At 49.7% G+C, this 27,723-nt stretch overlaps 1 protein-coding gene and 1 long non-coding RNA gene across 3 annotated transcripts in view; one reads left to right on the forward strand and one right to left on the reverse strand.

Annotated features, from left to right (window-relative positions):
- The window catches only part of matk (megakaryocyte-associated tyrosine kinase), a 147,137-nt gene extending 143,774 nt beyond the window's left edge, over window positions 1-3,363 (forward strand). For both annotated transcript variants that reach the window (XM_038777002.1, XM_038777003.1), the window contains one exon: window positions 3,136-3,363. In XM_038777002.1, coding sequence (XP_038632930.1) covers window positions 3,136-3,318 — 183 coding nt within the window. In that variant the 3' untranslated portion in view covers window positions 3,319-3,363. The remainder of the gene's footprint in view (window positions 1-3,135) is intronic.
- A 63-nt stretch (window positions 3,364-3,426) lies between these two features.
- The window catches only part of LOC119953125, a 45,943-nt gene continuing 21,646 nt past the window's right edge, over window positions 3,427-27,723 (reverse strand). The window contains exons 2-3 of the long non-coding RNA XR_005457963.1: window positions 24,957-25,027; window positions 3,427-3,556 (exon numbers count right to left, since the gene is read on the reverse strand). This is a non-coding gene — a long non-coding RNA (uncharacterized LOC119953125). The remainder of the gene's footprint in view (window positions 3,557-24,956; window positions 25,028-27,723) is intronic.

Genomic DNA, 27,723 nt, shown 5'->3' on the forward strand with positions numbered 1-27,723 from the left:
CGTGAACCACTCCGGCGTTGGGCCGCCCCAAAAGGTGCGGAAGTCTCCGCACCTTTAGGGGCCAAGCCCTAACATTGAGGGGCTAGGCCCGCGCCGGAGTGGTTGGTGCCCCGCCGGCTGGCGGGAAAGGCTTTTGGCGCCACGCTAGCCAGGGATGAAGGGACTTCTCCGGACGCCGGATTTCCGCGCATGCACCGGAGCGTCTGCGGCTGTTGATGTCATCCCCGCGCATGCGCAGGGAAGGGGGTCACTTCCGCCTCCGCCATGGTGAAGACTATGGCGAAGGTGGAAGGAAAAGAGTGCCCCCATAGCACAGGCCCACCCATCGATCGGTGGGCCCCGATCGCGGGCCAGGCCACCATGGGGGCATCCCCCGGGGCCAGATCGCCCCGCGCCTCCCCCAGGACCCCGGAGCCCGCCTGCACCGCCTGGTCCCACCGGTAAGGTAGGTGGCTTGATTCACGCCAGCAGGACCGGCTTGACAACAGTGGGAATTCGGCCCATCGCGGGCTGAAGAATCGCCGGGGGGGGGGGGGGGGAGGCCACCGACAGGCGCGGCGCGAGTCCTGCCTCCGCCGAATCTCTGGTGCCGGAGACTTCGGGACACGGCGGGGGTGGGATTGACGCTGGCCCCCGGCAAGTCCCCGAACCGGCAGGGGGTGGGAGAATCCCGCCCAGAGTTTCTATTTGTGGGAAGAGTGAAACTGGATGCCATCAGTACAAGATAGTCACAAAGAAATCTATAGGGAATTCAGAAGAAACTTGGTTACCCAGAGTGGAAGAATGACAGGAAGAATACAGATGTATTTAAGGGGAACAGAGAACGCTGGCAAAGCTCAGCAGCTCTGGGAGCATCTGTGGTGAGAGCAAACAGAGTTAAAGTTTTGTGTCCATTTGGCTCTTCATCAGAAAGTTAGAGCCAAACAGACAGTGTTATCTCTGTTTTCTCTCCCTACAGATGCTGTCAGACCAGGTGTGTTTTTTCAGCGTTCCCTGTTCTTGGGCGGAATTCTCCGACCCCCCGCAGGGTCGGGGAATCGGCCGGGACCGGCGTAAATCCCGCCCCCGCCGTGGCCAGAATTCTCCACCACCCGGAAATCGGCAGGAGCGGGAATCACGCCCCGCCGGTCGGCGTTCCCCCGTGCCGATCGGCGTGCCCCCCGCGGCGATTCTCCGACCCGCAATGGGCCGAAGTCCCTCTGCTGACAGGCCAATCCCGCCGACGTGGTTTAAACCACCTCTGTGCCAGCAGGATTGGCGGCGCGAGCGGGCCCCCGGAGTCCTTGGTGGGGGGGGGGCGTGGAGCGATCGGACCCCGGGGGGTGCCCCCACGGTGGCCTGGCCCGTGATCGGGGCCCACCGATTGGCAGGCGGGCCAGTGCCGTGGGGGCACGCTTCTTCTTCCGCCGCCGCCACGGCCTCCACCATGGCGGAGGCGGAAGAGACCCCCCCTACCGCGCATGCGCCGGAGGTGACGTCAGCAGCCGCTGACGCTCCGGCGCATGTGCGGACTCACGCCGGCCGGTGAAGGCCTTTCGGTCAGCCCCGACGCCAGCTGGCGTAGCGCCAAAGGCCATTGGCGCCAGTCAGCGGAGCGGGAGCCACTCCAGCGCGGACCTAGCCCCTAAAGGTGCGGAGAATTCCGCACCTTTGGGGAGGCCCGTCGCCGGAGTGGTTGGCGCCACTCCGCTACGCCGGGACCCCCAGCCCCACCGGGTAGGGGAGAATTTCGCCCCTTGTTTCAGATTCCAGCATCTGCAGTATTTTGCTTTTTTTTGTATTTAAAGGGAATTCACATAAGTATGTGAGGAAATAAGCTGATAGAGCTGGATGAGGTCGAGTGGAAGGAGGCTTGACTAAAGCATAAAGACTATTGTGGAGTAGTTAGGCTGAGTGGCCTGCTTCTCTGCTGTGTGTAGGGCGGCACAGTGGTTAGCACTGCCGCCTCTCAGCACCAGGCTACTGGGTTCAAATCCGACCTTTGGTCACTCCAGGTGTGGAGTTTGCACATTCTCCCCATGTCTGCGTGTGTTTTCTCCGGGTGCTCTGGTTTCCTCCCACTGTCCAAAGATGTGCAGGTTACATGAATTGGCCATGCTAAATTGCCCTTTAGTGTCCAAGAATTAGTTGGAGGTTAACAGGATAAGGATTGGCCTAAGTAGCGTGCTCTTTTGGAGGGTCAGTGCCGACTTGATGAGTCAAATGGTCTCCTAATGCACTGGAGGGATTCTATGGGATTCTATGTTCTTTGTATTCAAAAAAAAAAGCAGTTTAATTTAAGCATTGCAACAGGATTTGCTTTATTACTAATGATGTGTATAAAAACTGATGGACCTATTCAAGCATCTTATTACACATTTACACCTTTAATAGATCGTTTGTGATGGAATTCTTGGACGGGAGTTGAGAGAGCCTCCCGATGATCTTGGGGTCCAAGGCCCAAGAATTCTTCATTTGTCTGTTAGGTCTACTGGCATTTCAATGGCCCAAATATTCTTACGTTGTCAATCCACTGTGGTGATATGCATCACTGTAGATACACAAGGGGTTAATGTAAATACACAGGCTAGCTAGACACTAGAGGAAGCACCAGAGACATTACACACAGACACTCAACCAATAGGTCAGTAAGATAGGACACGACCAATGGGCATTCACGATACACACAGAGGTGTCTCTACCAAAGGGGAGCATTACACCAACCCATATATAAAGGACACAGCACACATGATCTTCCTCTTTCCAGTCGAGACACTCGGTGTGTATAGAGGGTTGATTGAAACACATCATACCCACCACCTGGATTGTAGCAGACTGGTTCGTCAGTCTGAGTAGCTATAGAAGGACTAACAGTAGTGGCGATTCCGAATAGGAGAATTGTAAATAGTTGAATAAATGTGTTGAAGTTATCTCCACATCTGAACCTTCCTTTGTCAGAGTGAACATCAAGGAAGCCACTTATGCTATGCCAAGAGCATAACAAGACATCCACTTGACAAGTAAATCTATCCCATGACCGCGTTGAACTCTTGGTGGTGATCTTGACTTTAAAGTATGTTTTGTGAGCCTGGTTTTCCAGATGCATACTGTTACTGAAATGCCAATGGTTACCTATCTTCCTGGTTTTTTTTGCAGTCACTGACAGATTTGTCGGACAAAGTGGAGAAAGGTTATCGGATGGAATGTCCAGATAAGTGTCCCACCTCGGTGTACAACATGATGAAATCCTGCTGGGAATACGATCCTGGGAAGCGTCCCACATTTAAGAAGCTCAAGGATAAACTGGAAAAGGGCATGAAGCAAAGAGAATTTGAATAATGACACAGGTTCAAGTGGCCTCTGTGCCTCCTCTTGAAATAACATATTGAGATGAATCATCTCTCGGATTTTATGCTTGAGGTTAACAACAGCAGTCTGTGAAGAATTACAGATATAAAAGGATAAAAAGAAAACCCCTTTGTTTCTTGCTGGATTCTGCTATTCACAGTCTGGTGCTTCCCGTCCAAGTTCAGCTTACTTCAATCATCTTTCCAGTGATTTTTCAAATCCAATGTTTCTGTATGAGATGAGAAATTGCTGTTACTACACCGAATTAACACAGAGCATGTTACAAACACATCAAAACAAGACATCACAATGAACCTTTACAGTCAATATCACACTCACCCATTACAGTCAATATCACACTCACTCGCCACAGTCAATATCACATTCACCCATCATAGTCAATATCAAACTCACCCGTCATAGTCAATATCACACTCACCCACACAGTCAATATCACACTCACCCGTCACAGTCAATATCACACTCATCCATCACAGTCAATATCACACTCGCCGTCACAGTCAATATCACACTCACCCACTACAGTCAATATCACAGTGACCTGTCACAGTCAATATCACACTCACCCGTCACAGTCAATATCACACTGACCCATCACAGTCAATATCACAGTGACCTGTCACAGTCACTATCACACTCACCCGTCACAGTCAATATCTCACTCACCCGTCACAGTCAACATCACACTCACTCTCCACAGTCAATATCACACTCACTCACCACAGTCATTATCACACTCACTCACCACAGTCAATATCACACTCACTCATTAGAATCAATATCACACTCACCCATTACAGTCAATTTCACACTCACCCATTACAGCCAATTTCACACTCACCCATTACAGTCAATATCACACTCACCCATTACAGCCAATTTCACACTCACCCATTACAGTCAATATCACACTCACCCATTACAGTCAATATCACACTGACCTGTCACAGTCAATATCACACTCACCCATTACAGTCAATATCACACTCACCCATTACAGTCAATATCACACTCACCCATTACAGTCAATTTCACACTCACCCATTACAGTCAATATCACACTGACCTGTTACAGTCAATACCACACTCACCCATTACAGTCACTGTCACACTCACCCATAATAATAAACTCAGTTTATGGTTGAATAAACTCGGTTTGTTCTCACTGGGACAATGGAGGTTGAGGGGTGAGCTGATAGAGGTCTACAAAATTATGAGGGGCATAGACAGAGTGGATAGTCAGAGGCTTTTTCCCAGGGTAGAGGGGTCAATTACTAGGGGGCATAGGTTTATGGTGTGAAGGGCAAGGTTTCGAGATGCACGAGGCAAGTTTTCTTTACACAGAGGGTAGTGGGTGCCTGGAACTCGCTGCCGGAGGAGGTGGTGGAAGCAGGGACAATAGTGACGTTTAAGGGGCATCTTGACAAAATAGGATGGGAATAGAGGGGTACAGACCCCGGAAGTGTAGAAGGTTTTAGTTTAGACGGGCAGCATGGTCGGCGCAGGCTTGGAGGACCGAAGAGCCTGTTCCTGTGCTGTACTTCTCTTTGTTCTTTGTATCACACTCACCCATAACAGTCAATATCACACTCACTCATGACAGTGAATATCACACTGACTGTCACAGTCGATATCACACTCGCCCGTCACAGTGAATATCACACTGACCCATCATTGTCAATATCACTATTAAAGATTCTTCTGTGTGGTACGTCCAGAGATGTGGAGCAGATTTGTACTTCAGTGAACACTTGCTGTAAACATGCCTTCTCAGTATTTTATTAAATGTTGATGTAATTGTGTTTGCAATCATTTAAAAGTCTTTTCTATTAAGATGTTGTGACACGATAAGACCACAATACAAAGGGGGCATATTGGCCTTTAAATTGAGTGGTACTTTCAAAATGACTTGAACATTATGCAATTTGGCATATGACACATATATATATATATAGAGATGAATCCATGGCTCAAAGACTAGTGTGGGAGAAGTGGGTTTCAGTTTGTGGGACACCACTATCAGTGCTGGGAAAGTGGGGGCTGTACTGTTGGGACAGCCTACGTTTGAACCGTGCTGAGACCAGTGTTCTTGCAAACCGTGGAACTAGGGAAGTAGAGAGGATTTTAGATTAAGTAGAGGGGTGGATGGTTCTGAAGAGGGGGTATTCAGGCTTGCAAAGCTAAAGGTTATGGCAGCATTGCAAAGCAGCAGTTTAGGTAATGATATCCAGAGTGTGACAGGAAGGGACAGAGTGTACAAACATAAAAAACAAACAGAGGGAAAAAAAATGGTACAAAAGCAAAATTAATGGCTATTTACTTAAATGCACATAGAATTTGGCACAAAAATGAATTCACGGTACACACTGAGGTTGATGGACATGTTCTTAGTCATTACAGCGATGTGGTTACAAGCAAATCAAAGCTGGGGATTAAGTATGCAGAGGGGTGACTATTGAAAGAAAGACAGGAAGAAAAGGGTGGTGGGGTAGGTTTATAGAAAATTTAGTGTGCAGAAGGAGGCCATACAGCCCATCGAATCTGCACTGGCCCTTGGAAAGAGCCCCCTACTTAAGTCCACACCTTCACCATTTTCCCATAACCCAATCACCCACCTAACTTTTTTTCTTTGGACACTAAGGGTAATTTAGAATGGCCAATCCACCTAATCTGCACATCTTTGGACTGTGGGAGGAAACCGGAGCACTCGGAGGAAACCCACGCAGACACTGGGAGAACGTGCAGACTCCTCACAGTGACGAAAGCCGGGAATTGAACCCAGGTCCTTGGCGCTGTGAAGCAACAGTGCTAACCACTGTGCTATCATGCCGCCCTATAATAATCTTTATTAGTGTCACAAGTAGGCTTATGTAAACACTGCAATGAAGTTACAGTGAAAATCCCCTAGTCGCCACACTCCGGTGCCTGTTGGGGAACACTGAGGGAGAAATCAGAATGTCCAATTTAACTAACAAGCACGTCTTTCGGGACTTGTGGGAGGAAGCCAGAGACCTCGGAGGTAACCCACGCAGACACAGGGAGAATGTGCAGACTCCGTAGACACAGTGACCCAAGCCGGGAATCGAACCAGGGTCCCCGGAGCTATGAAGCAACAGTGCTAGCCACTGTGCTACCGTGCCGGGGGAAAATGAGATGGAATATCTATGTTAGAATGAGATGGAGTAAGTATGATAGGAAGAAATGTTCTTGGATGGGTAGACGTGATGGAACCATCAATTCACCAGACACGTGTTTCCGATATGAATATAGGCTTTAATCTACTTACTACAGAGCCAGCCTGTTACCCGTTGATGAACTCTCAGTGAACTGCAGGCTGACTCTGGACAAGGGTATTTATACAGCAGCACTAGGGGGAGGAGTCATGGGCGGAGCCAAGGATGGAGCCCTGTACAAGCTCCTGAGCATTCCCAGAGCTACTCCCCCTAGTGGTCGGATAACGCTACTGCGCTTACAAGATATAGTGTGAATTACCATGTTACATTCACCACATTCACCCCCTGCAAAAAAATCAAGTCCAGCGGGGGTGGTGGTCTACAAAGTCAGTCTGTCCGGTGGTCGAATTGTCCGCTGTGACCTGCGGAGCACCGGGGTTGCAGCCTCTTGCGGTGGCTGGATGGGTGTTGTGTGCTGGGGTATGATGGCGGACTCCAGGGAGGGTTGTATCCGAGCTTCATACTCTCCTGGTTTGACCGGGGACTGGGGGCGCTGGGGGCTGGCCGGCGCGGGTGAACGGAACTGGTGGAGCAAGCTCGTGGGCTCGGGAGCGCGAGGGGGCGGCAGCATGGGGTGTAGGGTGAGAAGTCCTTCTGTGGGGGTAGAGGGGGCGCTGGATCCGACGGGTGCCAGATCCCGGAGGGATACAGTGTCCTGACGGCCGTCAGGGAACTCGACGAATGCGTACTGGGGGTTGGAGTGGAGCAGGCGCACCTTTTCAACAAGGGGGTCGGTTTTGTGTGCCCTGGCGTGTTTCCTCAGGAGTACGGGGCCCAGTGTCCTCAGCCATGCCGGAAGTGAGACCCCCGTGGTAGTGCCCCTGGAAAAAATGAAGAGCCTCTCGTGAGGGGTCTGATTGGTCGCTGTGCACAAAAGGGACCTAATAGCGTGAAGCGCGTCTGGGAGGACTTCCTCCACTGGGAGACTTGGAGCTTTCTGGACCGGAGGGTCAGTAGGACGGTCTTCCAGACCGTCGCGTTCTCCCTTTCCACCTGCCCGTTCCCCCTGGGGTTGTAGTTGGTAGTCCTGCTCGAGGCAATGCCCTTGTCGAGCAGCTATTGACGCAGCTCGTCGCTCATGAAGGACGAACCCCGGTCGCTGTGTACGTAGCTGGGGAAACCAAACAGGGTGAAGATGCTATGCAGGGCCCTAATGACTGTGTGGGAGGTCATGTCGGGGCACTGGATAACGAATGGGAAACAGGCGAACTCGTCTACGACGCTTAAGAAGTAAACGTTCTTGTTAGTTGAGGGGAGTGGCCCTTTGAAATCATTCGCGAGGCGTTCAAAGGGCCTAGAAGCCTTGACCAGGTAGGCCCTGTCTGGTCTATAGAAGTGCGGTTTGCACTCTGCACAGATCGGGCAGTCCCTGGTGACCGTTTTTACAGCCTCGTTGGAGAAAGGCAGGTTTCAGGCCCTGATGTAGTGGGCGAGCCAGGTGACCCCCGGGTGGCAGAGGTCATTGTGGATGACTTTCAATCGGTCAATCTGCACGCTGGCGTATGTCCCGCGGGATAGGGCATCCGGAGGCTAGTTGAGATTCCCGGGTCGATACTTAATGTCATAATTGTAGGTGGAGAGTTCGATCCTCCACCTCAGAATTTTTTTTTTTTTTTTTAATAATTTTTCTTGAAAATATTTTGTATTTATACAACAACATCGAACCATAATAAAATACCAACAATAACAATAATAATAGCAATCATAAACATTCGCCCCTCCTCAATGAACAACACAACATATTAACAACAACCTAAATTAACACAATGTTAAGTTACATAACCATAGGAAAAAAAAAATAGTAACTACAATAAGGAACACCCCCCCTTAACCCCCCCCCCCCCCCCCCCTCCCCCCGGGTTGCTGCTGCTATTGACCCAGATATGTATCTTTGAGCCAGGAAGTCCAGAAAAGGCTGCCACCGTTTATAGAACCCATGTATTGATCCTCTCAGGGCACATTTGACCCTCTCCAATTTTATTCCACCTCAGAATTTTGGCGTTTTTAATTTTGCCCCTTTGCGAGTTGTCGAACATGAAGGCAACTGATCTTTGGTCGGTGATGAGCGTGAACCTCCTACCTGCGAGGTAGTGCCTCCAGTAACAAATAGCCTCCACAATGGTTTGTGCTTCCTTCTCGACTGAGGAGTGTCGGAGTTCTGAAGCGGAGAGGTTACGGGAGAAAAATGCGACTGGTCTCCCTGCCTGATTTAAAGTGGCTGCAAGAGCTACCTCTGAGGCATCGCTCTCTACCTGAAATGAAGTGGATTCATCCACCGTCCACATGACCGCTTTGGCGATGTCCTCCTTGATGCCGTCGAAGGCCTGGCGTGCCTCGGCTGACAGGGGAAATCGTGTGGCCCTAAAGAGTGGCCGGGCTTTGTCCGCATATTGAGGGACCCACTGGGCGTAGTAGGAATAGAAACCCAAGCACCCAAGTTTGAGGGCCTTGGGGCAATGGGGAAGGGGGAGTTCTAAGAGGGGGCGCATACGGTCCGGGTCTGGGCCCAGGACTCCGTTTTCCACGACATAGCCGAGGATGGCTAGTTTGGTTGTGCGGAAAACGCATTTCTCCTTGTTATATGTGAGATTCAGTTTCTGTGCTGTCTGGAAAAAACGGTGGAGGTTGGCGTCGTGGTCCTGCTGGTCATAGCCGCAGATGGTGACATTGTCCAAGTACAAAAACGTGGCCCGCAGCCCGTACTGGTCCACAATTCGGTCCATTGCTCGTTGGAACACCGAGACCCCATTAGTGACGCCGAAAGGGACCCGGAGGAAATGGAAGAGGCGGCCATAGGCCTCGAAATGCCGTGTAGTGGCGGTCCTCCGGGCGGATTGGGAGCTGGTGGTATGCAGCCTTCAGATCCACCGTGGAAAAGTGCCGGTACTGGGCAATCTGGTTTACCATGTCTGCAATCCTGGGGAGGGGATACGCGTCGAGGAGCGTAAATCTATTTATGGTCTGACTATAGTCGACAACCATGTGGAATTTTTCCCCGGTCTTAACGACCACCACCTGAGCTCTCCAGGGACTATTGCTGGCCTCTATAATCCCCTCACTGAGAAGCCTTCGGACATCTGCTTTAATAAATACCCTATCCTGCAGGCTGTACCGCCTGCTACGAGTGGCTATGCGTTTACAGTCCTTTGTGAGATTGGCGAAGAGAGGAGGGGGGGGGATTCGCAGCGTAGCGAGGCTACAGATAGTGAGTGGGGGCAGGGGCCCGCCGAAGCTGAGGGTGAGGCTCTTAAGGTTACATTGAAAGTCTAGGCCTAATAAGAGTGGCGCGCAGAGGTCGGGCAAAACGTAGAGTTTGAATTTTGAGTAGCTAGCGCCTCGGATTGTGAGTGTCGCGGCGGTGCACCCCTGGATCTGGACCGAATGGGAGCCTGAAGCAAGCGAGATAGTTTGCTGCACGGGGAAAACGGGGAGTGAATAGCGTCTTACCAGGTCTGGGTGTATGAAGCTTTCAGTGCTCCCGGAGTCGAAGAGACATGGCGTTTTGTACCCGTTGATTTGGACCTCCGCCATCGAATTTCGCAGATGCTTCGGGCGTGATTGGTCCAGCGTGACTGCGCTGAGTTGCGGGTAGTCGGCGGCTCGATCAGCTGTGCTGGAGTGGCCCCGTGATGACTGTCCTCTGAGTTCATAGTCGTATTCTTCCGATGAGTTGTCCGAGCGTGGAGATGCAGGTTGGGCCCGTGGATCGCACGTGGTGGGCGGCGAGGAAGATGGCGTCCAAGATGGCGGCCCCCATGAGTCGCACATGGCCGGCCGCGTGGTGGAGGTTTGCCAAGATGGCGGTCCCCATGGATCGCACGTGGCGGGAGTGGGCGGAGTCGTGGCATAGACCGCAGTGTTTCGGGCCCCGCGGGCCTGCGGGTGTGGGGAGCGATTACTTCGTACCGCTGGGGAGTTGGAAGCTGGGGCCCTTTTAGCGAGGCACACTCTTACGTAATGGCCTTTCCACCCGCAGCTGCTGCAGGTCGCGTTGCGGGCTGGGCAGTGCTGCCGCGGGTGCTGATTCTGGCTGCAGAAATGGCAGGCTGGAGCAGCATAGTGGGTGGCTGGAGCAGCATAGTGGCTGGCTGGAGCAGCATAGTGGCTGAGCGGCCGCGTAGCACAGACCTGGGGGAGTCGCTGGTCGGGGGCCCACGATTGGGTCGCGGGGTCCGCGGGGAATGAGTTGAGGCTGCGGAAGGAGACCTCCATCGTGGTAGCAGCTTCCACAGTCGTTTCTAAGTCTTGGGCCCCCTTTTCCAGCAGTCGTTGGCGCACATAATTAGACCTGAGGCCCGCTACAAAAACATCGCGTACAGCAAGTTCTCTGTATTCAGCCACGGTAACCACTTGATAATTACAGTCATTGGACAAATTATTGAGTTCCCTTAGAAATTCGGCGAGTGATTCTGTAGGCCGCTGGCGGCGAGTCGTGAACACATGGCGTGCGTAAACTTAGTTAATGGGCCTTACATATATCTTATCGAGTACCGCTAGTGCTGCAGTATATGAACCGGTCGAGTTTAGTTGCGTAGATATTCTGTGGCTCACCCTCGCATGCAGTAGACTTAACTTCTGTTCCACTGTCGTTTCGGCTGTGCTCGCTTCTGCCAGGTAGGCCTTGAAGCACCGCAGCCAGTGGGAGAAGACTTCTTTAGCCTCTGCATCCTGCGGGTCGAGTTCCAGGCGTCCAGGCTTGAGGGCTGATTCCATGATCGATCTTGACTGTTCTTAAGTAGATTAAATTGATGGAACCATCAATTCACCAGACACGTGTTTCCGATATGAATAGAGGCTTTAATCTACTCACTACAGAGCCAGCCTGTTACCCGTTGATGAACTCTCAGTGAACTGCAGGCTGACTCTGGACGAGGGTATTTATACAGCAGCACTAGGGGGAGGAGTCGTGGGCGGAGCCAAGGGTGGAGCCCTGTACAAGCTCCTGAGCATTCCCAGAGCTACTCCCCCTAGTGGTCAAATAACGCTACTGCGCTTACAAGATATAGTGTGAATTACCATGTTACATTCACCACAAGATGTAAAATCCACATAAGGATGGAGGTAAGCAATAACAAGGGAAAGAAGACACTGGTGGGAGGAGTCTGTAGGCCCCCAAACTGTAGAATAGGTAATAAATCAGGAAATAATGAGAGCATGTAACAAGGCAGTATATTAATCATGAGTGACTTTAATCTTAATGTGGGTTGGGAAACTCAAATTGGCAGAGGTAGACAGTTTCCTAGAACAATATGTTATGGATCCAATCAGGGATTAGACTACTTTTGATCTGGCAATGTGTAATGAGGCAGGTTTGATAAACAATCCCCCAGGAAAAAGTGACCATAACATGGTAGAATTTAGCATTCAGTTTGAGAGTGAGAGACATGGGTCAGAAACATCTGTGCTGAATTTGAATAAGGGAAATTACAAAGGAATGAGGGCAGAGTTGGCTGGAGTGGGCAGGAAAAGGAGTTAGCAGAAGGAAATGGCAGACATTTATGAAAATAGTTCATGGCTTACTACAAAGATATATCCCAGTGATGAAGAAGGATTCTAGGAAGTAGAAAAAAATCACCCATGGTTCAACAAGAGGTTTAATGGTAGTATTAAATTGAAAGAAAAAACATACAATGTGGCAAAGTTTAGCGTTAATCCAGAGGATTGGAAAAGTTTCAAAAACCAATAAAAGATGACAAAAAAAAAGAGGGAGAGAATAAACTATAATGGTAAGCTGGCAAGTATAAGACACTCACAGAGTGTGTCATGTTAATATGCTCAGAAGGCATCTTGATAGGGAAGAAGGATGAGACATTAGTCGTTGTAACTCAGGAAGAAGAGCTGAAGTGAATCTTTAAATTCCTTCAAAATAACCATTTCTCTAAGAGCATCATATTTATGTGTATTTTTAATGCTCTTATCCACCTATTACAATTATTTTGTTTAATTCTTGCAAACTCTATATATATGTCTGACCTGGTTCTTTCCTTATATCTAAACTTTTATCTATAGGTTTCTGGCACTAGTTCATATGCATTTCATATGACTTTTATCACTTCATCATAATCCCTGGGTACTTCCTCTGATTGTGACTAGCTCTATCTACTAACTCTGTTTGAACTAACAATACCCAAATGGTCTTTGGCCACTTCAATTGTTTAGCCACTTTCTCAAAAGAGATGAAAAAGGATTCCACATCCTTCTCGTCAAACCTTGATAGTGCTTGAATATATTTAAGCCCAAAGGGAGAGGGAAGAGCAAAGAGAGAGGGAGAGGTTGGTGGGGGAAAAAAATGAAAATCGCTTATTGTCACGAGTAGGCTTCAATGAAGTTACTGTGAAAAGCCCCTAGTCGCCACATTCCGGCGCCTGTCTGGGGAGGCTGGTACGGGAGATGGTGAGGGTGGACAGGAGATATGCGGAGGACTGGTACGGGAGATGGTGAGGGTGGACAGGAGATATGCGGAGGATCCGGAGGAGGGATTGCTGATGGAGCGGCGTAACCTTCAGGCCAAGTTCGACTTGCTGACCACCAGAAAGGCGGAAGCTCAGTGGAGGAAGGCACAGGGAACAGTGTACAAATATGGGGAGAAGGCGAGTAGGATGCTGGCGCATCATCTCCGTAAGCGGGACACGGCCAGGGAGATTGGTGGAGTGACGGATAGGGGAGGAAATGTGGTGCGAAGGGGGGTGGATATTAATGGGGTCTTCAGGGACTTTTATGGGGAATTGTACCGGTCTGAGCCCCCGGTGGGGGGGGGGGGGGGGGGGGGGGGAATGGGGCGCTTTTGGACAGGCTGAGATTTCCGAAGGTGGAGGAGAGGCAGGTGGAGGGGTTGGGGGCGCCGATTGAGCTGGAGGAGCTGGTCAAAGGGATAGGCAGCATGCAGTCGGGGAAGGCGCCGGGGCCGGATGGGGCCGGTCAAATTTTACAAAATGTATGCAGACCTGCTGGGCCTCCTGTTGGTTAGGACCTTTAACGAGGCAAGGGAGGGGGGGCTTTGCCCCCAACTATGTCACGGGCGCTGATTTCCTTGATCCTTAAACGGGACAAGGACCCCCTGCAGTGTGGATCATATAGGTCGATCTCGTTGTTAAATGTGGATGCCAAGCTGTTGGCGAAGATCTTGGCCACAAGGATAGAGGACTGTGTGCCGGGGGTCATTCATGAGGACCAGACGGGGTTTGTGAAGGGAAGGTAGCTGAACACCAATATACGTAGGCTTCTGAATGTTATAATGATGCCGGCGGTAGAAGGGGAGGCGGAGATAGTGGTAGCATTGGATGTGGAGAAGGCCTTTGATAGGGTTGAGTGGGGGTACTTGTGGGAGGTGCTGGAAAGATTTGGGTTCGGGGAGGAGTTTGTCAGTTGGGTGAGGCTGTTATATGAGGCCCCGATGGCGAGCGTAGCCACGAATAGGAGGAGATCGGAATACTTTTGGTTGTACCGGGGGACGAGACAGGGGTGTCCCCTGTCCCCCTTGCTTTTTGCGTTGGCAATTGAGCCCCTGGCCATGGCGTTGAGGGAATCAAGGAATTGGAGGGGTCTGGTGCGGGGTGGGGAGGAGCACCGAGTGTCACTATACGCAGATGACTTGTTGCTATATGTGGCGGACCCAGTGGGGGGAATGCCGGAGGTGATGAAGATTCTCAGGGAATTTGGGGGCTTTTCAGGGTACAAGCTCAACCTGGGTAAGAGCGAGCTGTTCGTTGTGCACCCGGGGGATCAAGAGGAGGGGATTAGTAGGCTCCCATTGAAAAGGGCAGGAAGGAGCTTTAGGTACCTGGGAGTCCAGATGGCTAGGAGCTGGGGGGCCCTACACAAACTTAACCTCACTAGGCTGGTGGAGCAAATGGAGGAGGAGTTTAAAAGATGGGACATGTTGCCGCTGTCGCTGGCGGGCAGGGTGCAGTCAGTCAAGATGACGGTGCTCCCGAGGTTTTTGTTCCTGTTCCAGTGCCTTCCAATCCTTATCCCGAAGGCCTTTTCTAGGAGGGTCAACTGGAGTATTACGGGATTTGTATGGGCGCATGGGACTCCGAGAGTGAGAAGGGTGTTTTTGGAGCGGGGCAGGGATTGGGGGGGGGGGGGGCGGCATTACCCAACCTCTGTGGGTACTATTGGGCTGCCAACGCAGCGATTGTGCGTAAGTGGGTAATAGATGGGGCAGGGGCAGCATGGAATAGGATGGAGATGGTGTCCTGTGTGGACACGAGCCTGGAAGCGCTGGTAACGGCGCCGCTGCCGCTCCCTCCAATGAGGTATACTACGAGCCCAGTGGTGGCGGCTACCCTCAAAATCTGGGGCCAATGGAGACGGCATAGGGGGGAGGTGGGGGGCTCGATGTAGTCCCCGATACAAGGGAATCACCGGTTTGTACCAGGGAGCATCGATGGCAGGTTTCTTGGCTGGCACAGGGTAGGCATTAGGAGGTTGAGGGACCTGTTTGTGGATGGGAGGTTTGCGAGCCTGGGTGATTTAGAGGGGAAGTTTGGGCCTCCCCCCGGGGAACATGTTTCGGTACATGAAGGTTAGGGCATTTGCCAGGCGGCAGGTGGAGGGGTTCCCTCTGCTGCCCCCACGTGGGGTACGGGACAGGGTGCTCTCGGGGTTGTGGGTTGGAGGAGGGAGGATTTTGGACATGTACCACGTCATGCAGGAGGTAGATGAGGCCTCGGTGGAGGAGCTGAAGGGTAAATGGGAAGAGGAGCTGGGTGACGAGATTGAGGAGGGGACGTGGGCGGATGCCCTGGAAAGAGTGAATTCCTCCTCTTCCTGTGCGAGGCTTAGCCTCATACAGTTCAAGGTGCTGCATAGGGCCCACATGACCGGGACGAGGATGAGTAGGTTTTTCGGGGGCGAAGACAGGCGTGCTATGTGCTCAGGGGGAGCCCAGCGAACCATGCCCATGTGTTCTGGGTTTTGGAAGGGGGTAGCAAGGACAGTGTCGAGGGTGGTAGGATCCAGGGTCAAGCCAGGCTGGGGACTCGCAATTTTTGGGGTTGCAGTGGAGCCAGGAGTGCAGGAGGTGAAAGAGGCCGGTGTTCTGGTCTTTGCGCCCCTAGTAGCCCGGCGGAGGATTTTGCTTCAATGGAAGGATGCGAGGCCCCCAAGCGTGGAGGCCTGGATCAATTATATGGCGGGGTTCATCAAATTGGAGAGGGTGAAATTTGCCCTGAGGGGATCAGTACAGGGGTTTTTTAGCGGTGGCAGCCTTTCCTTGACTTCATAGCAGAACGGTAGGAAAAGAGGCCGGCAGCAGCAGCAACCCAGTTTGGGGGGGGGGTTGGTTTCGGCAGAGGGGAGAAATGTGTACATGTGTTTATTGAATATTCCGGGTGCTTACCTATTTCTTCATTTCTTCTTTTTGTAGTTGCTGCCGAGGGGGGGGGGGGGGGGGGGGGGGGGGGGGGGGGGGGGGGGGGGGGGGGGGGGGGGGGGGGGGGGGGGGGCGGGGGGGGGGGGGGGGGGGGGGTTTGGTGGTTTTGGCTGGGTTATTTGTGTTTTTTCTCTTTTTTTGTTGTTTATACTGTTTTTCATTGTTGTTCTTTTCTGTTTTGATATTTTTGGAAAATCTCAATAAAAATTATTTTTAAAAAAAAGAATATATTTATATATTTAAGCATATCCCCATTAGGCTTTTGATCAGGAAATATTAATCCTTCCTCTAGACTTTCCTCAGATTCTGCCTTTAACTCCAACATTTTAAGTTGATGTTCTCTTTGCAGTTGCAGTTTCAAATTCCCTCTCGTTTTCTTTTTCCTCTATCATGACTACTCTCTCCATTTCTTTCTTTTCCAATTTCTTCGATTCCATTTCTTTCTGTTTATCTTTTTCCTACATTTCTAATTGTTTCATTTTAAATTGAATTCTAGCTCATTCTAATGATTCAGGCTGTGTTTCCAGCAAATGTAAATGCTGAGCTATTGCTTGTATTATCTCCAGCTTCCTCACCCTTTCAGATAAAGTCAACCACAGCTTGACCACCAAATCCAAAAGCTTTGTTTTAGCCACCCTTTGTAAACCAGCCAGGGTGGCCTCTTCCACACCCAGAAAATTATTTGCAACTGAAATAGCCAGTTCCCAAGTGACTCCCTATTAGACCATAAGACATAGGAGCAGAATTAGGCCACTCGGCCCATTGAGTCTGCTCCACCATTCAATCATGGCTGATATTTTTCTCATCCTCATTCTCCTGCCTTTCCCCCATAACCCCGATCCCCTTATTAATCATGAACCTATCTATCTCTGTCTTAAACACACTCAGCGATTTGGCCTCCACAGCCTTCCACAGCAATGAGTTCCACAGATTCACCACCTTCTGGCTGAAGAAATTCCTCCTCATCACTGTTTAAAAAGATCGTCCCTTTAGTCTCAGATTGTGCCCTCTGATTCTAGTTTTTAAACTGTAACATTTGAAAGAAAGCATCAGTTCCTCACATACTAACTGCCTTTAAATTCAATAACCCCAGCCAAACAAGGAATAATACACTTAAATCTCGGACAAGCCCCCAATTTTATTACGATCCCAGACTAGACCTCAACAGTTGCTAGAATATCAGACAGAAATCCCAATATTTTATTTAATTTGTAAGACTATGAGGAACAGAGACTTCGCTCCAGGATTGACTCCACACACAAATAGGGATATGGTATATTGAAACAAACTTTATTATTAACACAGTATTAAACTAACTTTAACATCATACAAGAAATAGCTTACAATTACCTGTTAAACAATGCTTAACAATAAAGTGAAACACTTTAACTCCTAACTGCTATTCGTTTATCTCAAAGCAAGCAAAGTCCATCTCAGAATCCACTTTTAAATGCAGTTAGCAAACACAGGATTACTTGCTGGGTAGAGATGTCTTAGAGAAACTGCTTTGAGAGAGAGAGAGAGATCCTTCAGGAAATAACTGGCAGATTCTTGCTTGTGTCAAACTATTGTTTAACTTCCCAGCATTTGCCAACAGTTCCTGTTCTGGTTACAGTAACATCTAAACTGAAACCCGACACCTGGCTGCCTAGCTCCTCCCATTAACTACATCATCTCTATCACACTAGGTGGCTTTTGATAATCTTACTAAGGCTAGCCAAAGCTCCTAAATTATCTAAATCCCAGGGATCCGTCTTTCTATAACCAAAATTCCATTAGCCCTATTTAGGTAAATATGCTACATGGTTGGAATAAATAATGATCTTACTTTTACGATATTTTAATTACCACTTCTGTATCCCCAGTGTCTGTCTTTTAAAACAGTATTTGTAAAACCCTTACTGCAGTAGATACATACACACACTAATCCAGGCTTTTAACCATTACTGCAGCAGATACAATAATACAATGCATATCTGAAATTCCTACATATGAATCACAAAATTAAAGTGTGAAGGCAACTGTCTGGCTGAGGCATCAGAGGAGGGATATCAGCTGTGGAGGACTACAAATCAGCACCTAATGAAAAGAGGTGCAGGAGCGGGGTTGTAATGAATTTTAAATGTAGCTGTTGTGAGATTTCCCGCAATGTGGGCATGACACCAATCACACAGTGGGCATGACATTGATCACATGGTGAAACATTGATCACATGGCGAGTGTGACGTGATCACACGGTGGGACATTTATCACATGGGGGTGTGACAGTGATCATACGGTGGGACATTTATCACATGGGGGTGTGACAGTGATCACACGGTGGGACATTTATCACATGGGGGTGTGACAGTGATCATACGGTGGAAGTGAAACATATGAATAGAGATTGTCTGTACTGCCTTTCACAGCCGCATAGGTTGTAAATGCACTGTCCAGGTTGGCATATGAGAAATGGATGAGGTATTGAAGCCTGTGGCATTGCAACCTAATGAGCGTCAGAACCTTCAGGAAAGGAGAGAAAGAATTGCTGATAAATAAAGTTTTGACATCTTATGCGTCATGATAATAATCCCCTGTTTGGCATGTTTTCAAAGATTCTCACATGATATAATCCCCAATCTTTGCAAAATAAAGAGGGCATCCTCCGCCCTTACATTGGTTCTGCCTCACAATCGAAAGTAAATCTATAAGAGAACATCACTAATCCCAGAGTTTGCAAGAAATTCTGACAATACATGCCAACATGGAAGCAGTCGGCACAGTGAAGCTTCACTAACCAAAAGGTTTGTGTAGAAACCAGACTAACTATGTGGGGCAGGACAGCCAATCTCGGAGTGTAAATCCAGGTAACAATATGGATAGAAAATCTTCCCCAGTATCGGTAGATTGTGTACTGGAGGGGATAGTATATGGAAACTTCAAGTTGGCCTGGTGTTTCTCCAGTACAAGATATGCTGACTTTGTGGCATGTAATGCAGTTCCACAGATACTGAGGGAGGAATTTTGACACTAAGTGCAGTGACGGGCGATCCCGGTAGCGCCTTTCCCGCTGACCAGAATAGTGGAATCCTGCGCCACATTCTGTGCTTGGAACTTAATTAATTCTGCACAGATGAGTTTCCCTCACAGCCGGAGTCCTTACACAGTCCTTGTTCCTCATCGCCTCCCCTAGCCGTTGTCGGACCACCGTCCCACCACCACCGGCCACATCTCGCACTCCGACCCTAGTTGAACTCCAGACATTTGTTGCAGTGGTTGCATGCGTTACGAAGCATAGATACCAGTGTGTGGCACCAGTGGGGAAGGAGACCTCTTGTACTCTGCAGCCCAAGTGCAGTACTGATCAGAGACGGTGACACAGGAGGGTCCAGGAATCCAGCAACACGGTGCTGTCCATGAAGACCAGCTAAGCCTGGAGATGGAAGCTGGAACTGGTCTGCCCTGGCAGAGTGTTGAACAGCACATCAGGAGAAGCACAGCTTTATGGCAGAAAGGTTATCACAGTGACCTGAGGGGTTTGTGCACGCCACTCTTTAGCAATCGCGTTTTAGATCAACGTATATTCCCATTGGTGTGACCCAAGATTGAAAGGCCTGATGGGATACTGGCAGGAAGCTATTTTTTTAAATTTAGAGTGCCCAATTATTTTTTTTCCAATTAAGGGTCAATTAAGCGTGGCCAATCCACCTATCCTGCATATCTTTGAGTTGTGGGGATGAAACCCACGCAGACACCGGGAGAAGGTCAAACTCCACACGGACAGTGACCCGGGGCCGGGATTCGAACCCGGGTCCTCAGCGCTGTAGTCCCAGTGCTAACCACTGAGCTACGTGCCTCCCCCAAGCAGGAAGCTCTTTTTTTTTTAAAAATATTTTTATTCTCCTTTTTCACATTTTCTCCCAAATTTACACCCAACAATAAACAACAATCTGTAACGAATGTAATGTCAATCCAAATATCAATAACAACAATTCCATCCTCCCACCAAACCCCAAACATTAGCCCGCATGTTAACATAAACAAATGACAAAAAAGGAATCAGGAATCACCCACAGTCACCATTAACACATATAGTCCCCCTCCCCCCCAACCCTCCCAGCTCTCCCCCCAACCTGATGTTCGATGTAATCCAATTCTCAAAAGTGTGTAATGAATAATGCCCATGAATTGTAGAACCCCTCCATCCCTCCCCTCAGTTCAAATTTGACCTTCTCAAGAGCCAAGAATTCCAGCACGTCCCCCCCCCCCCCCCCCCCCCCCCCCCTCCATGCCAGGGCACAGGGCGGAGAGGTTGATCTCCACCCTAACAGGATCCGCCTTCGGGCCATCAACAAGGTGAAGGCTGCAACATCTGCCTCACCTGTTTCCAACCCTGGCTGGTCCGACACCCCAAATATGGCCGCCCGAGGGCTCGGGTCCAGTTTCACATGCACCACTTTAGAGATTACCCTAAAAACCTCCTTCCTGTAATCTAAGCCCAGTAAACCGCCAATACTACCCCCGTCTCCAGTCCCTCTGTCGTTAGCACCTCCTCCAGCAATGTGGAAGCCGGTTCTACTGGGAAGCTCTGGATCTCCTTTCTGGCAAAGTCTCAAACCTGCATGTATCTAAATAACTCCTCTGCTCCAGCCCATACTTCACTCCCAGCTTATTCAATCCTGCAAACCGACCCCCAAGAAACAAATCTTTTAGTGTCCTAATTCCTTTCTCCTCCCATCTCCAAAAATTTCCATCCCACTTCCCTGGCTCAAATCTATGGTTCCCCCGAATCGGCATTTCCCTTGACCCTGCCCCCAACCCAAAGTGCTGTCAAAACTGCCTCCAAATTCTCAACAAAGCTATTACTACCGGACTTCACGAGTATCTCCCGGGGCTATCGGGAGCGGTGCTGTTGCTAGCGCCTTCAATCCCGACCCCCTACACAACCTCTCCTCCATTCCGACCCATTGGGAGTCAAACCCTCTGACCCAGCTCCGTATCTTCTCCACATTCGCCGTCCAGTAATAATACATCAAGTTCGGAAGACAGAAACCCCCTGCCTGCCTTCCTCTCTGTAGTAGCACCTTTCTAATTCTGGCCACCGTCCCTCCCCATATGAATGTGGTAATCCCCTAAATCTTTCTAAAAAATGCCTTTGGCAGGAATATCAGAAAGAATTGGAAAATAAACAGGAATCGCGGCAACACATTCATTTTAGCTGCCTGTACCCGACCCGTCAGTGACAGAGACCATCCCACCTTGCCAGATCAGCTTTTACCCTCCCCACCAAACTAGAAATGCTGTTCCTACAGAGCTCCCCGTATGACATAGGACATCCATGCCTTGGCCCACGGTGGTGAGGAAAGTATTCCGAGTTCATGTTATTTGTGCGGACACTCGCCCTCGGCTCCTTATATAATAGCTTTACGCAGTGTGCATATCTTGGTCCAATCCCAAACCGCTCCAGGACTGCCATCAAGTACCCCCATTCTACCCGGTCGAACGCTTTCTCGGTGTCCAATGCCACAACCACCTCTGTTTCCTTCCCCTCTGCCGGTGACATAACGACATTCAATACCCTTCTAACGTTTGAAAAGAGCTGCCTCCCTCTCACAAGCCCCGTCTGATCTTCACCTATCACCTTCGGGAGGCACTCCTGTAGCGTACTTGCCAGTACCTTCGCCAATATCTTTGCGTCCACGTTTAAAAGTGATATGGGCCTTTACAACCCACGTCAGATCCTTATCTTTCTTAAGTAACAGGGAAATTGATGCCTGCTCCAAAGTTTGTGGTAACACCACCTTCCCTATCACCTCCTCAAACATCCCCACCATCAACAGTACCAGCTTATCTTGGAATTTTTAATAATATTCCACCTGAAACCCATCCTTCCAATCGCATCTTTTATCTCCTGCTTCACTATCGCCCTTCGGATATAGCCCTGTCCCCCTCCCCTAACCTCGGGTACTCCAGCCCACCTAGAACTTCCTGCATCTCCCAGCCTCCCCCAGGTGGCCCTGACCTGTACAACCTCTCAGAATTCCTTAAAGACCTTGTTAATCTGATCTGGAGCTACCACTGCCCCTAACCTCAGCCTCACTGTCTCTAGCCCCAGCCTCGCTCTCTCGAACCCCAGCCTCACTGTCTCGAACCCCAGCCTCACTGTCTCAAACCCCAGCCTCACTGTCTCTAGCCCCAGCCTCACTCTCTCGAACCCCAGCCTCACTGTCTCTAGCCCCAGCCTCACTCTCTCGAACCCCAGCCTCACTGTCTCGAACCCCAGCCTCACTGTCTCAAACCCCAGCCTCACTGTCTCTAGCCCCAGCCGCACTCTCTCGAACCCCAGCCTCACTGTCTCTAGCCCCAGCCTCACTGTCTCTAGCCCCAGCCTCACCCTCTCAAACCCCAGCCTCACTGTCTCTAGCCCCAGCCTCACTCTCTCGAACCCCAGCCTCACTGTCTCGAACCCCAGCCTCACTGTCTCAAACCCCAGCCTCACTGTCTCTAGCCCCAGCCTCACTCTCTCGAACCCCAGCCTCACTGTCTCTAGCCCCAGCCTCACTGTCTCTAGCCCCAGCCTCACCCTCTCGAACCCCAGCCTCACTGTCTCTAGCCCCAGCCTCACTCTCTCGAACCCCAGCCTCACTCTCTCGAACCCCAGCTCACCACCTCTGATCCCAGTCTCACCGGTGTTGTGGCTAATATTTACCCCCCCCACCCCCAATCAACAACACAAAACAAATGATCTGGTCATTATCAACTGAGTTTGTGGAAGCTTGTTTTGTGCAAATTGGCTGCTGTGTTTCCAATGTTAGCTCAGGGTTTACACATCGAAAGCACTTCATTGTCTGTAAAGTGCGTTGGGACATCCAGTATGTTATGGAATGGGTTAAGAGACATTCCAATTAGATGTCTCATTGATGTTAAGTATCCAATAATTGACACTGATATGTAAAGGGGTTGCAGGTGGCTCTTGTGGCATATGATGTGGTGACAGAGTTTTGTAAAGAGTGTGTTCAAGGAAAATAAAGGTGTTTGTGAAAAGGAGCAGAATTCTTGACTCTTCACTCAACAGCAGCCAGAAGCTAACGCAGTAGCCGTGAAAAGCGTTATAGAAATGCACAACTTTCATATGTTCTTTATGGTTACTCATGTGCTTCTCTGAGCTTCTACTCTTCTTCCTTCTAAACTCCAGCTACCCCATCCAATACATTCTTCCTCCTCTCTGCAGTCTCATTTTGGAGTAAAGATTCATGGAACCATGTCCTTTCCTGTTCACTCAACTACGAATACATTGCCTCCTTCAAGGAAGAAAGTTCTTTCACCTCATCTCTCCCATGGGCAGACAAGCTGCTCCAGTAATTCACCCATTCTTCACATGTGAGCCTTGGCATCCGACCATCTGAACCCTATTCAATTGTATCTAAACTCAATCCGCCCCTTGTTTGATATTAATGGGTCCGTACATCCAACAAGAATGGCCAGAGACCCAACAAAAGTCCTGATCTTCCCTGCAACCACCACCATATGAACCACACCACTGCCCCCCCCCCCCCAACCTCCATTATCCACCATTAACCCAAATGTAGCATATCCACCACCGAGGCAACATCAAGTAACCTTTCACTCAGTCTACAAGCGAGTCCCCAACCTCCCTGTCACTTGCCATTTTAACTCAGCATTCTGCTCTCATGTCCACATGTCCATCTTTGGCCTCCTGCAATTCTCCAGTGAAACCCAACGCATATTGGAGGAGCAGTACCCCACCTTCCAATTAGGCACATTCTAGCTCTCAGAACTCAACATTGAGTTTCACAACTTTAGATTGTGGTCTTTTTTATGCAGAAAACACTTAACTGCCTTTGATGTGCCCAAGAGCCATTTTGAGCAGGCAGCCCGTTAGTGGGATTCGGATCAGAATCCCTTGCAATCCCATCATGCACAAATTTGCATGGCAAGTGATAATGAATCACCTCTGGATTAGAGCTCTCAATGCAAGTGCGACATGGTAGCATAGTGTTTCGCACTGTTTTTTTGCAATAACTTCATTGTAAGCCTACTTGTGACAATAGAAATTATCAAAAAAAACTTTTTAAAGTGCATATCAGTGAAAATTCATCTCCGGTGGAAGAACGTAAGAACTTAGTGTTGGATTGTCCATTTGGGAGACTAAGTCCCTGCTCCGGTGTGAAAATGGTGGTGTTTTATGCTAGGAACACTGGCGCAAAACAGCCACCGATTTCCTGTTCCCGGGGGGGGCGGGGGAGCGGTGCGAGCAGCCAGCCAGCGTAGAGCTCCCAGCTCAAGCAGCCGATACAGCCCGGAGCATTGCTGGGTCCATGCACGGCAGTGGCCTGCAGTGGCCGCATAGGGCTTCGTGGCGGACACAGCCCGTGGACCAGTCCCGCAAAAATAGTCCCCCTCTTCGGCTGGCTCGCGCGCCCCGGAGTGCCCCCCGCATAGTGCCCCTAGCCCCGAATTAATGCCCCCCCTGCCCACGGATTGACCCTCCCCTGACTGTGGCGGTGCTGGACTGAGTCCGCAGCCGCCATGCTGAGTTTCCACCGGGCGAGACCACACGCGACCCACGCCGTCGGGAACTCGACCGGTCAGGGACGGAGCAATGCAGGTCGTGCCTCAGCCAACGTAAGGATGGCGTGGATACGGCGCGTGGAATACTCCGAGAGTATTCCACTTTCCAGGGAGCAGTGCATCGCAAAAGTGGCGCTGCGCGATTTCGTCGTAATCCGGGATTCATCGCCCCTTCGCCAAACACGAGTTCGGCGTCAGGGATCGGAGAATCCTGTCCATGGTCTCCCAAATGGAGAATTCCCACCAGGACATATTGAACCTTCTGCTAATTTCACTGTCGTACCCCCAGAACTTTCTTAGTAAATTAGTAAATTAACTATCTTTTGATATGAACATTTTTTTTATGTGTGTCCCAATACCGTGTGTACCTAAGGAAATGAGTGTAAACTAAAGAGCTTTCCCAAACTAGGCCAATGGTGGGGTCTGACCTCGTGATGTCACCTGTTTTCTCAGTGTGGTCTGCCTTGGGCACATCCAGTCTCGAACCAGTGTCAAAAATCTGTGAAAAGACCAAAGTATGAGTGGATTGGATCATAACTTACCTAAATTCCCCCCTCTTCTCCACTGGTTTGGCTGATTACCCTGGATTGCGTTGAAATCTGGGTGCAAAACTAATGGGAACCTTGACCCCACACCCTCCCAAAAATGTTTGTAGTTTAAAGGCTGCAGTGTCCGCATTTGTCATAAATGCCCCGACCCCTTCCCTTCCCTTCCTAGGTTCACCTGAAGAATGAGTGCATGAGTGAGACAGTAGAGGGCACTGTGGATCCTGTATCCCAGGGAGAATCAGGGAGCTTTGGAAGAGGAAGGGGGGAAAATTGGCCCAAGAGTTAAATGTCTAAGGGGATGCAATGGCATAGCAATTGGCACAGGGCTAGTAATCCAGAGACCCAGGGTAATCCTCTGGGGACCTGGGTTCGAATCCCACCACAGCAGATGGCAGCATGGTAGCACAGTGGTTAGCACAGTTGTTTTACAGCTCCAGGGTCCCGGGTTCGATTCCTGGCTTAGGTCACTGCCTGTGCGGAGTCTGCTCGTTCTCCCCATGTCTGCGTGGGTTTCCTCCGTGTGCTCCGGATTCCTCCCACAGTCCAAAGACGTGCAGGTTAGGTGGAATGACCATGATAAATTGCCCTTAATATCCAAAAAATGGTTAGATGGGGTTGCTGGGTTGTGAGGGATAGGGTGGAGGCGTGGGCTTAACTAGGGTGCTCTTTCCAAGGGGCGGTGTGGACTCGATGGGTCGAATGGCCTCCTTCTGCACTGTAAATTCTATGATTCTATGAAATATGAATTCAATAAAAAATCTGAAATCATTGCTGATTGTGGTAAAAACTCATCTGGTTCACTCATGCCCCATTATGGGAAGGAAATCTGCCAACCTCACCTGGTCTGGCCTACATGTGACTCTAGACCCACAGAATTATGGTTGACTTTTAACTGCCCTCTGAAATAGCCTAACAAGCCACTCAGTTCAAGGACAATTAGGGATGGGCAGTAAATGCTGACCCAGTCAACGATGCCCACATCGCATAGACAACTTTTTTAAAAACTGTCAAGTCAATGAGTCAAAGCACCAGTTACATTTCAGCACCTATCTCATAGCGACCTGAAATCATTGCTCCATCGTGCAGAAATTGCCATACTTTTCATATTCTGCACCACTTTTCTGATCCTCTTCCCCTGCCCCAGAGGAGAGCTGGGATTAAATAAAATTGCTGGTTCATTTTTTTTTTGATAGATGACTGGGATTAGGGTCTTATAATTGGAACAATATCGGAAATTTCATCCACCACCATGTAGCTTCATGTAATAATAATACTGCCAGGCAAATAAGCTCTTTTTGTTCTTTCATTGAAAACAATCTTGTATTCTTTATGTACAAGGATTAGTGCAACAAGAGCTTAGATTCCAATCAGCACTCATATTCATCTCAGACATTCGAATCATGATTAACTTTGTGTCTAATCCTTGTATTACTCCTCTCCTATTTCACCCAAGTCTGTTACTCCACCTCAGAACTCCAGTCATTCTGGTTGACTCCGCACTGGTCAATTCAGTCTACAATTCCCTTGAAACACTCATTACTTTCAACTGTAGCCTTCATTACCTCTGAACGCAACTATTTCAACTCACTTGCCGCTGGTCTCCCACATTCTGTAAATTTGAGACCCATTCAAATCTCTGCTGCCCATGTTGCAGCGAGTCCTATTTCTCTAGCAACTATGCAGTCGCTGACCTACATTAGATTCCAATCGGGTGACGACTTGATTTTGAAATTCTCACCCTTATTTTCAAATCACTCGTCCCTCCCTATCTCTGTAATCTCCTCCAGTCCTACAATCCTCCGAAATATCTGCACTCCACTAATTCTGGGCTTCCTGCCCATCCCCAGTTTTAATTGCTCCACCATTGGGGACTGTGCCTTCAGTTACCGAGGGCCCAACCTCGGGAATACCGCCTCAACATCTCTCTACCCCTCGACCGTTAAGACACTTCTTAAAACCTATCTCTTACACCAAGCTTTTAGTCACCTGACCTAATGGGTGTAATTTAACGGCCACGTTACACCCGGTGTGGATCCGTGCGCACTGGTTAAATTGCAGGAGGGGCCAAAACAGATACCTGCGCCGGGCACCAATCAGTTTGCAATCTAACCGGCCCGGTGCCAAGACACCAACGGAGACCAATGAAGACCAATCTCCATTTCATTAGTGAGATGAAAGTCCAATCTAACGGCCTACCAGGAACTAACTCAGCGAGAGGTCACTCCTAAATAGCACTCCTATTTAAAAACCGCACCCTAGCACAAAGATTGCTGAAGGGATCGGAGGAGGTGAGTGGCTATTTTCACTTTCAGGCAATGCAGCCCAGGGGCATTGGAGCTGCTGCCCCAGTGTGTTGGGGTGGGAGGATCGCTTGGTCGGGGGGGGGGCTGGTTGCCATCGGTTGGGGGTGGCTCTGGGGCTGGGGGTTGACGGGCTCAGCGCCTGCGGGTCCTACATGCCATCCCCAAAGTAGTGCATAACCATAACAGGGACAACAAAAGCTGCTGCCTGTCTGTCCCACCAAACACTTCCAGGGCAGAGCTCTGTTTTTGGATATATGCTGAAGATCTCTTTAACTCCCTCTGACTCTGGCTGCACAGCTGAAGGCTATTGCTAATAAATTATTGGCTTAAGTAGTGGCGAGAGC

Source organism: Scyliorhinus canicula, chromosome 18 (assembly GCF_902713615.1).
Source record: "Scyliorhinus canicula chromosome 18, sScyCan1.1, whole genome shotgun sequence".
Lineage (NCBI taxonomy): Eukaryota > Metazoa > Chordata > Chondrichthyes > Carcharhiniformes > Scyliorhinidae > Scyliorhinus > Scyliorhinus canicula.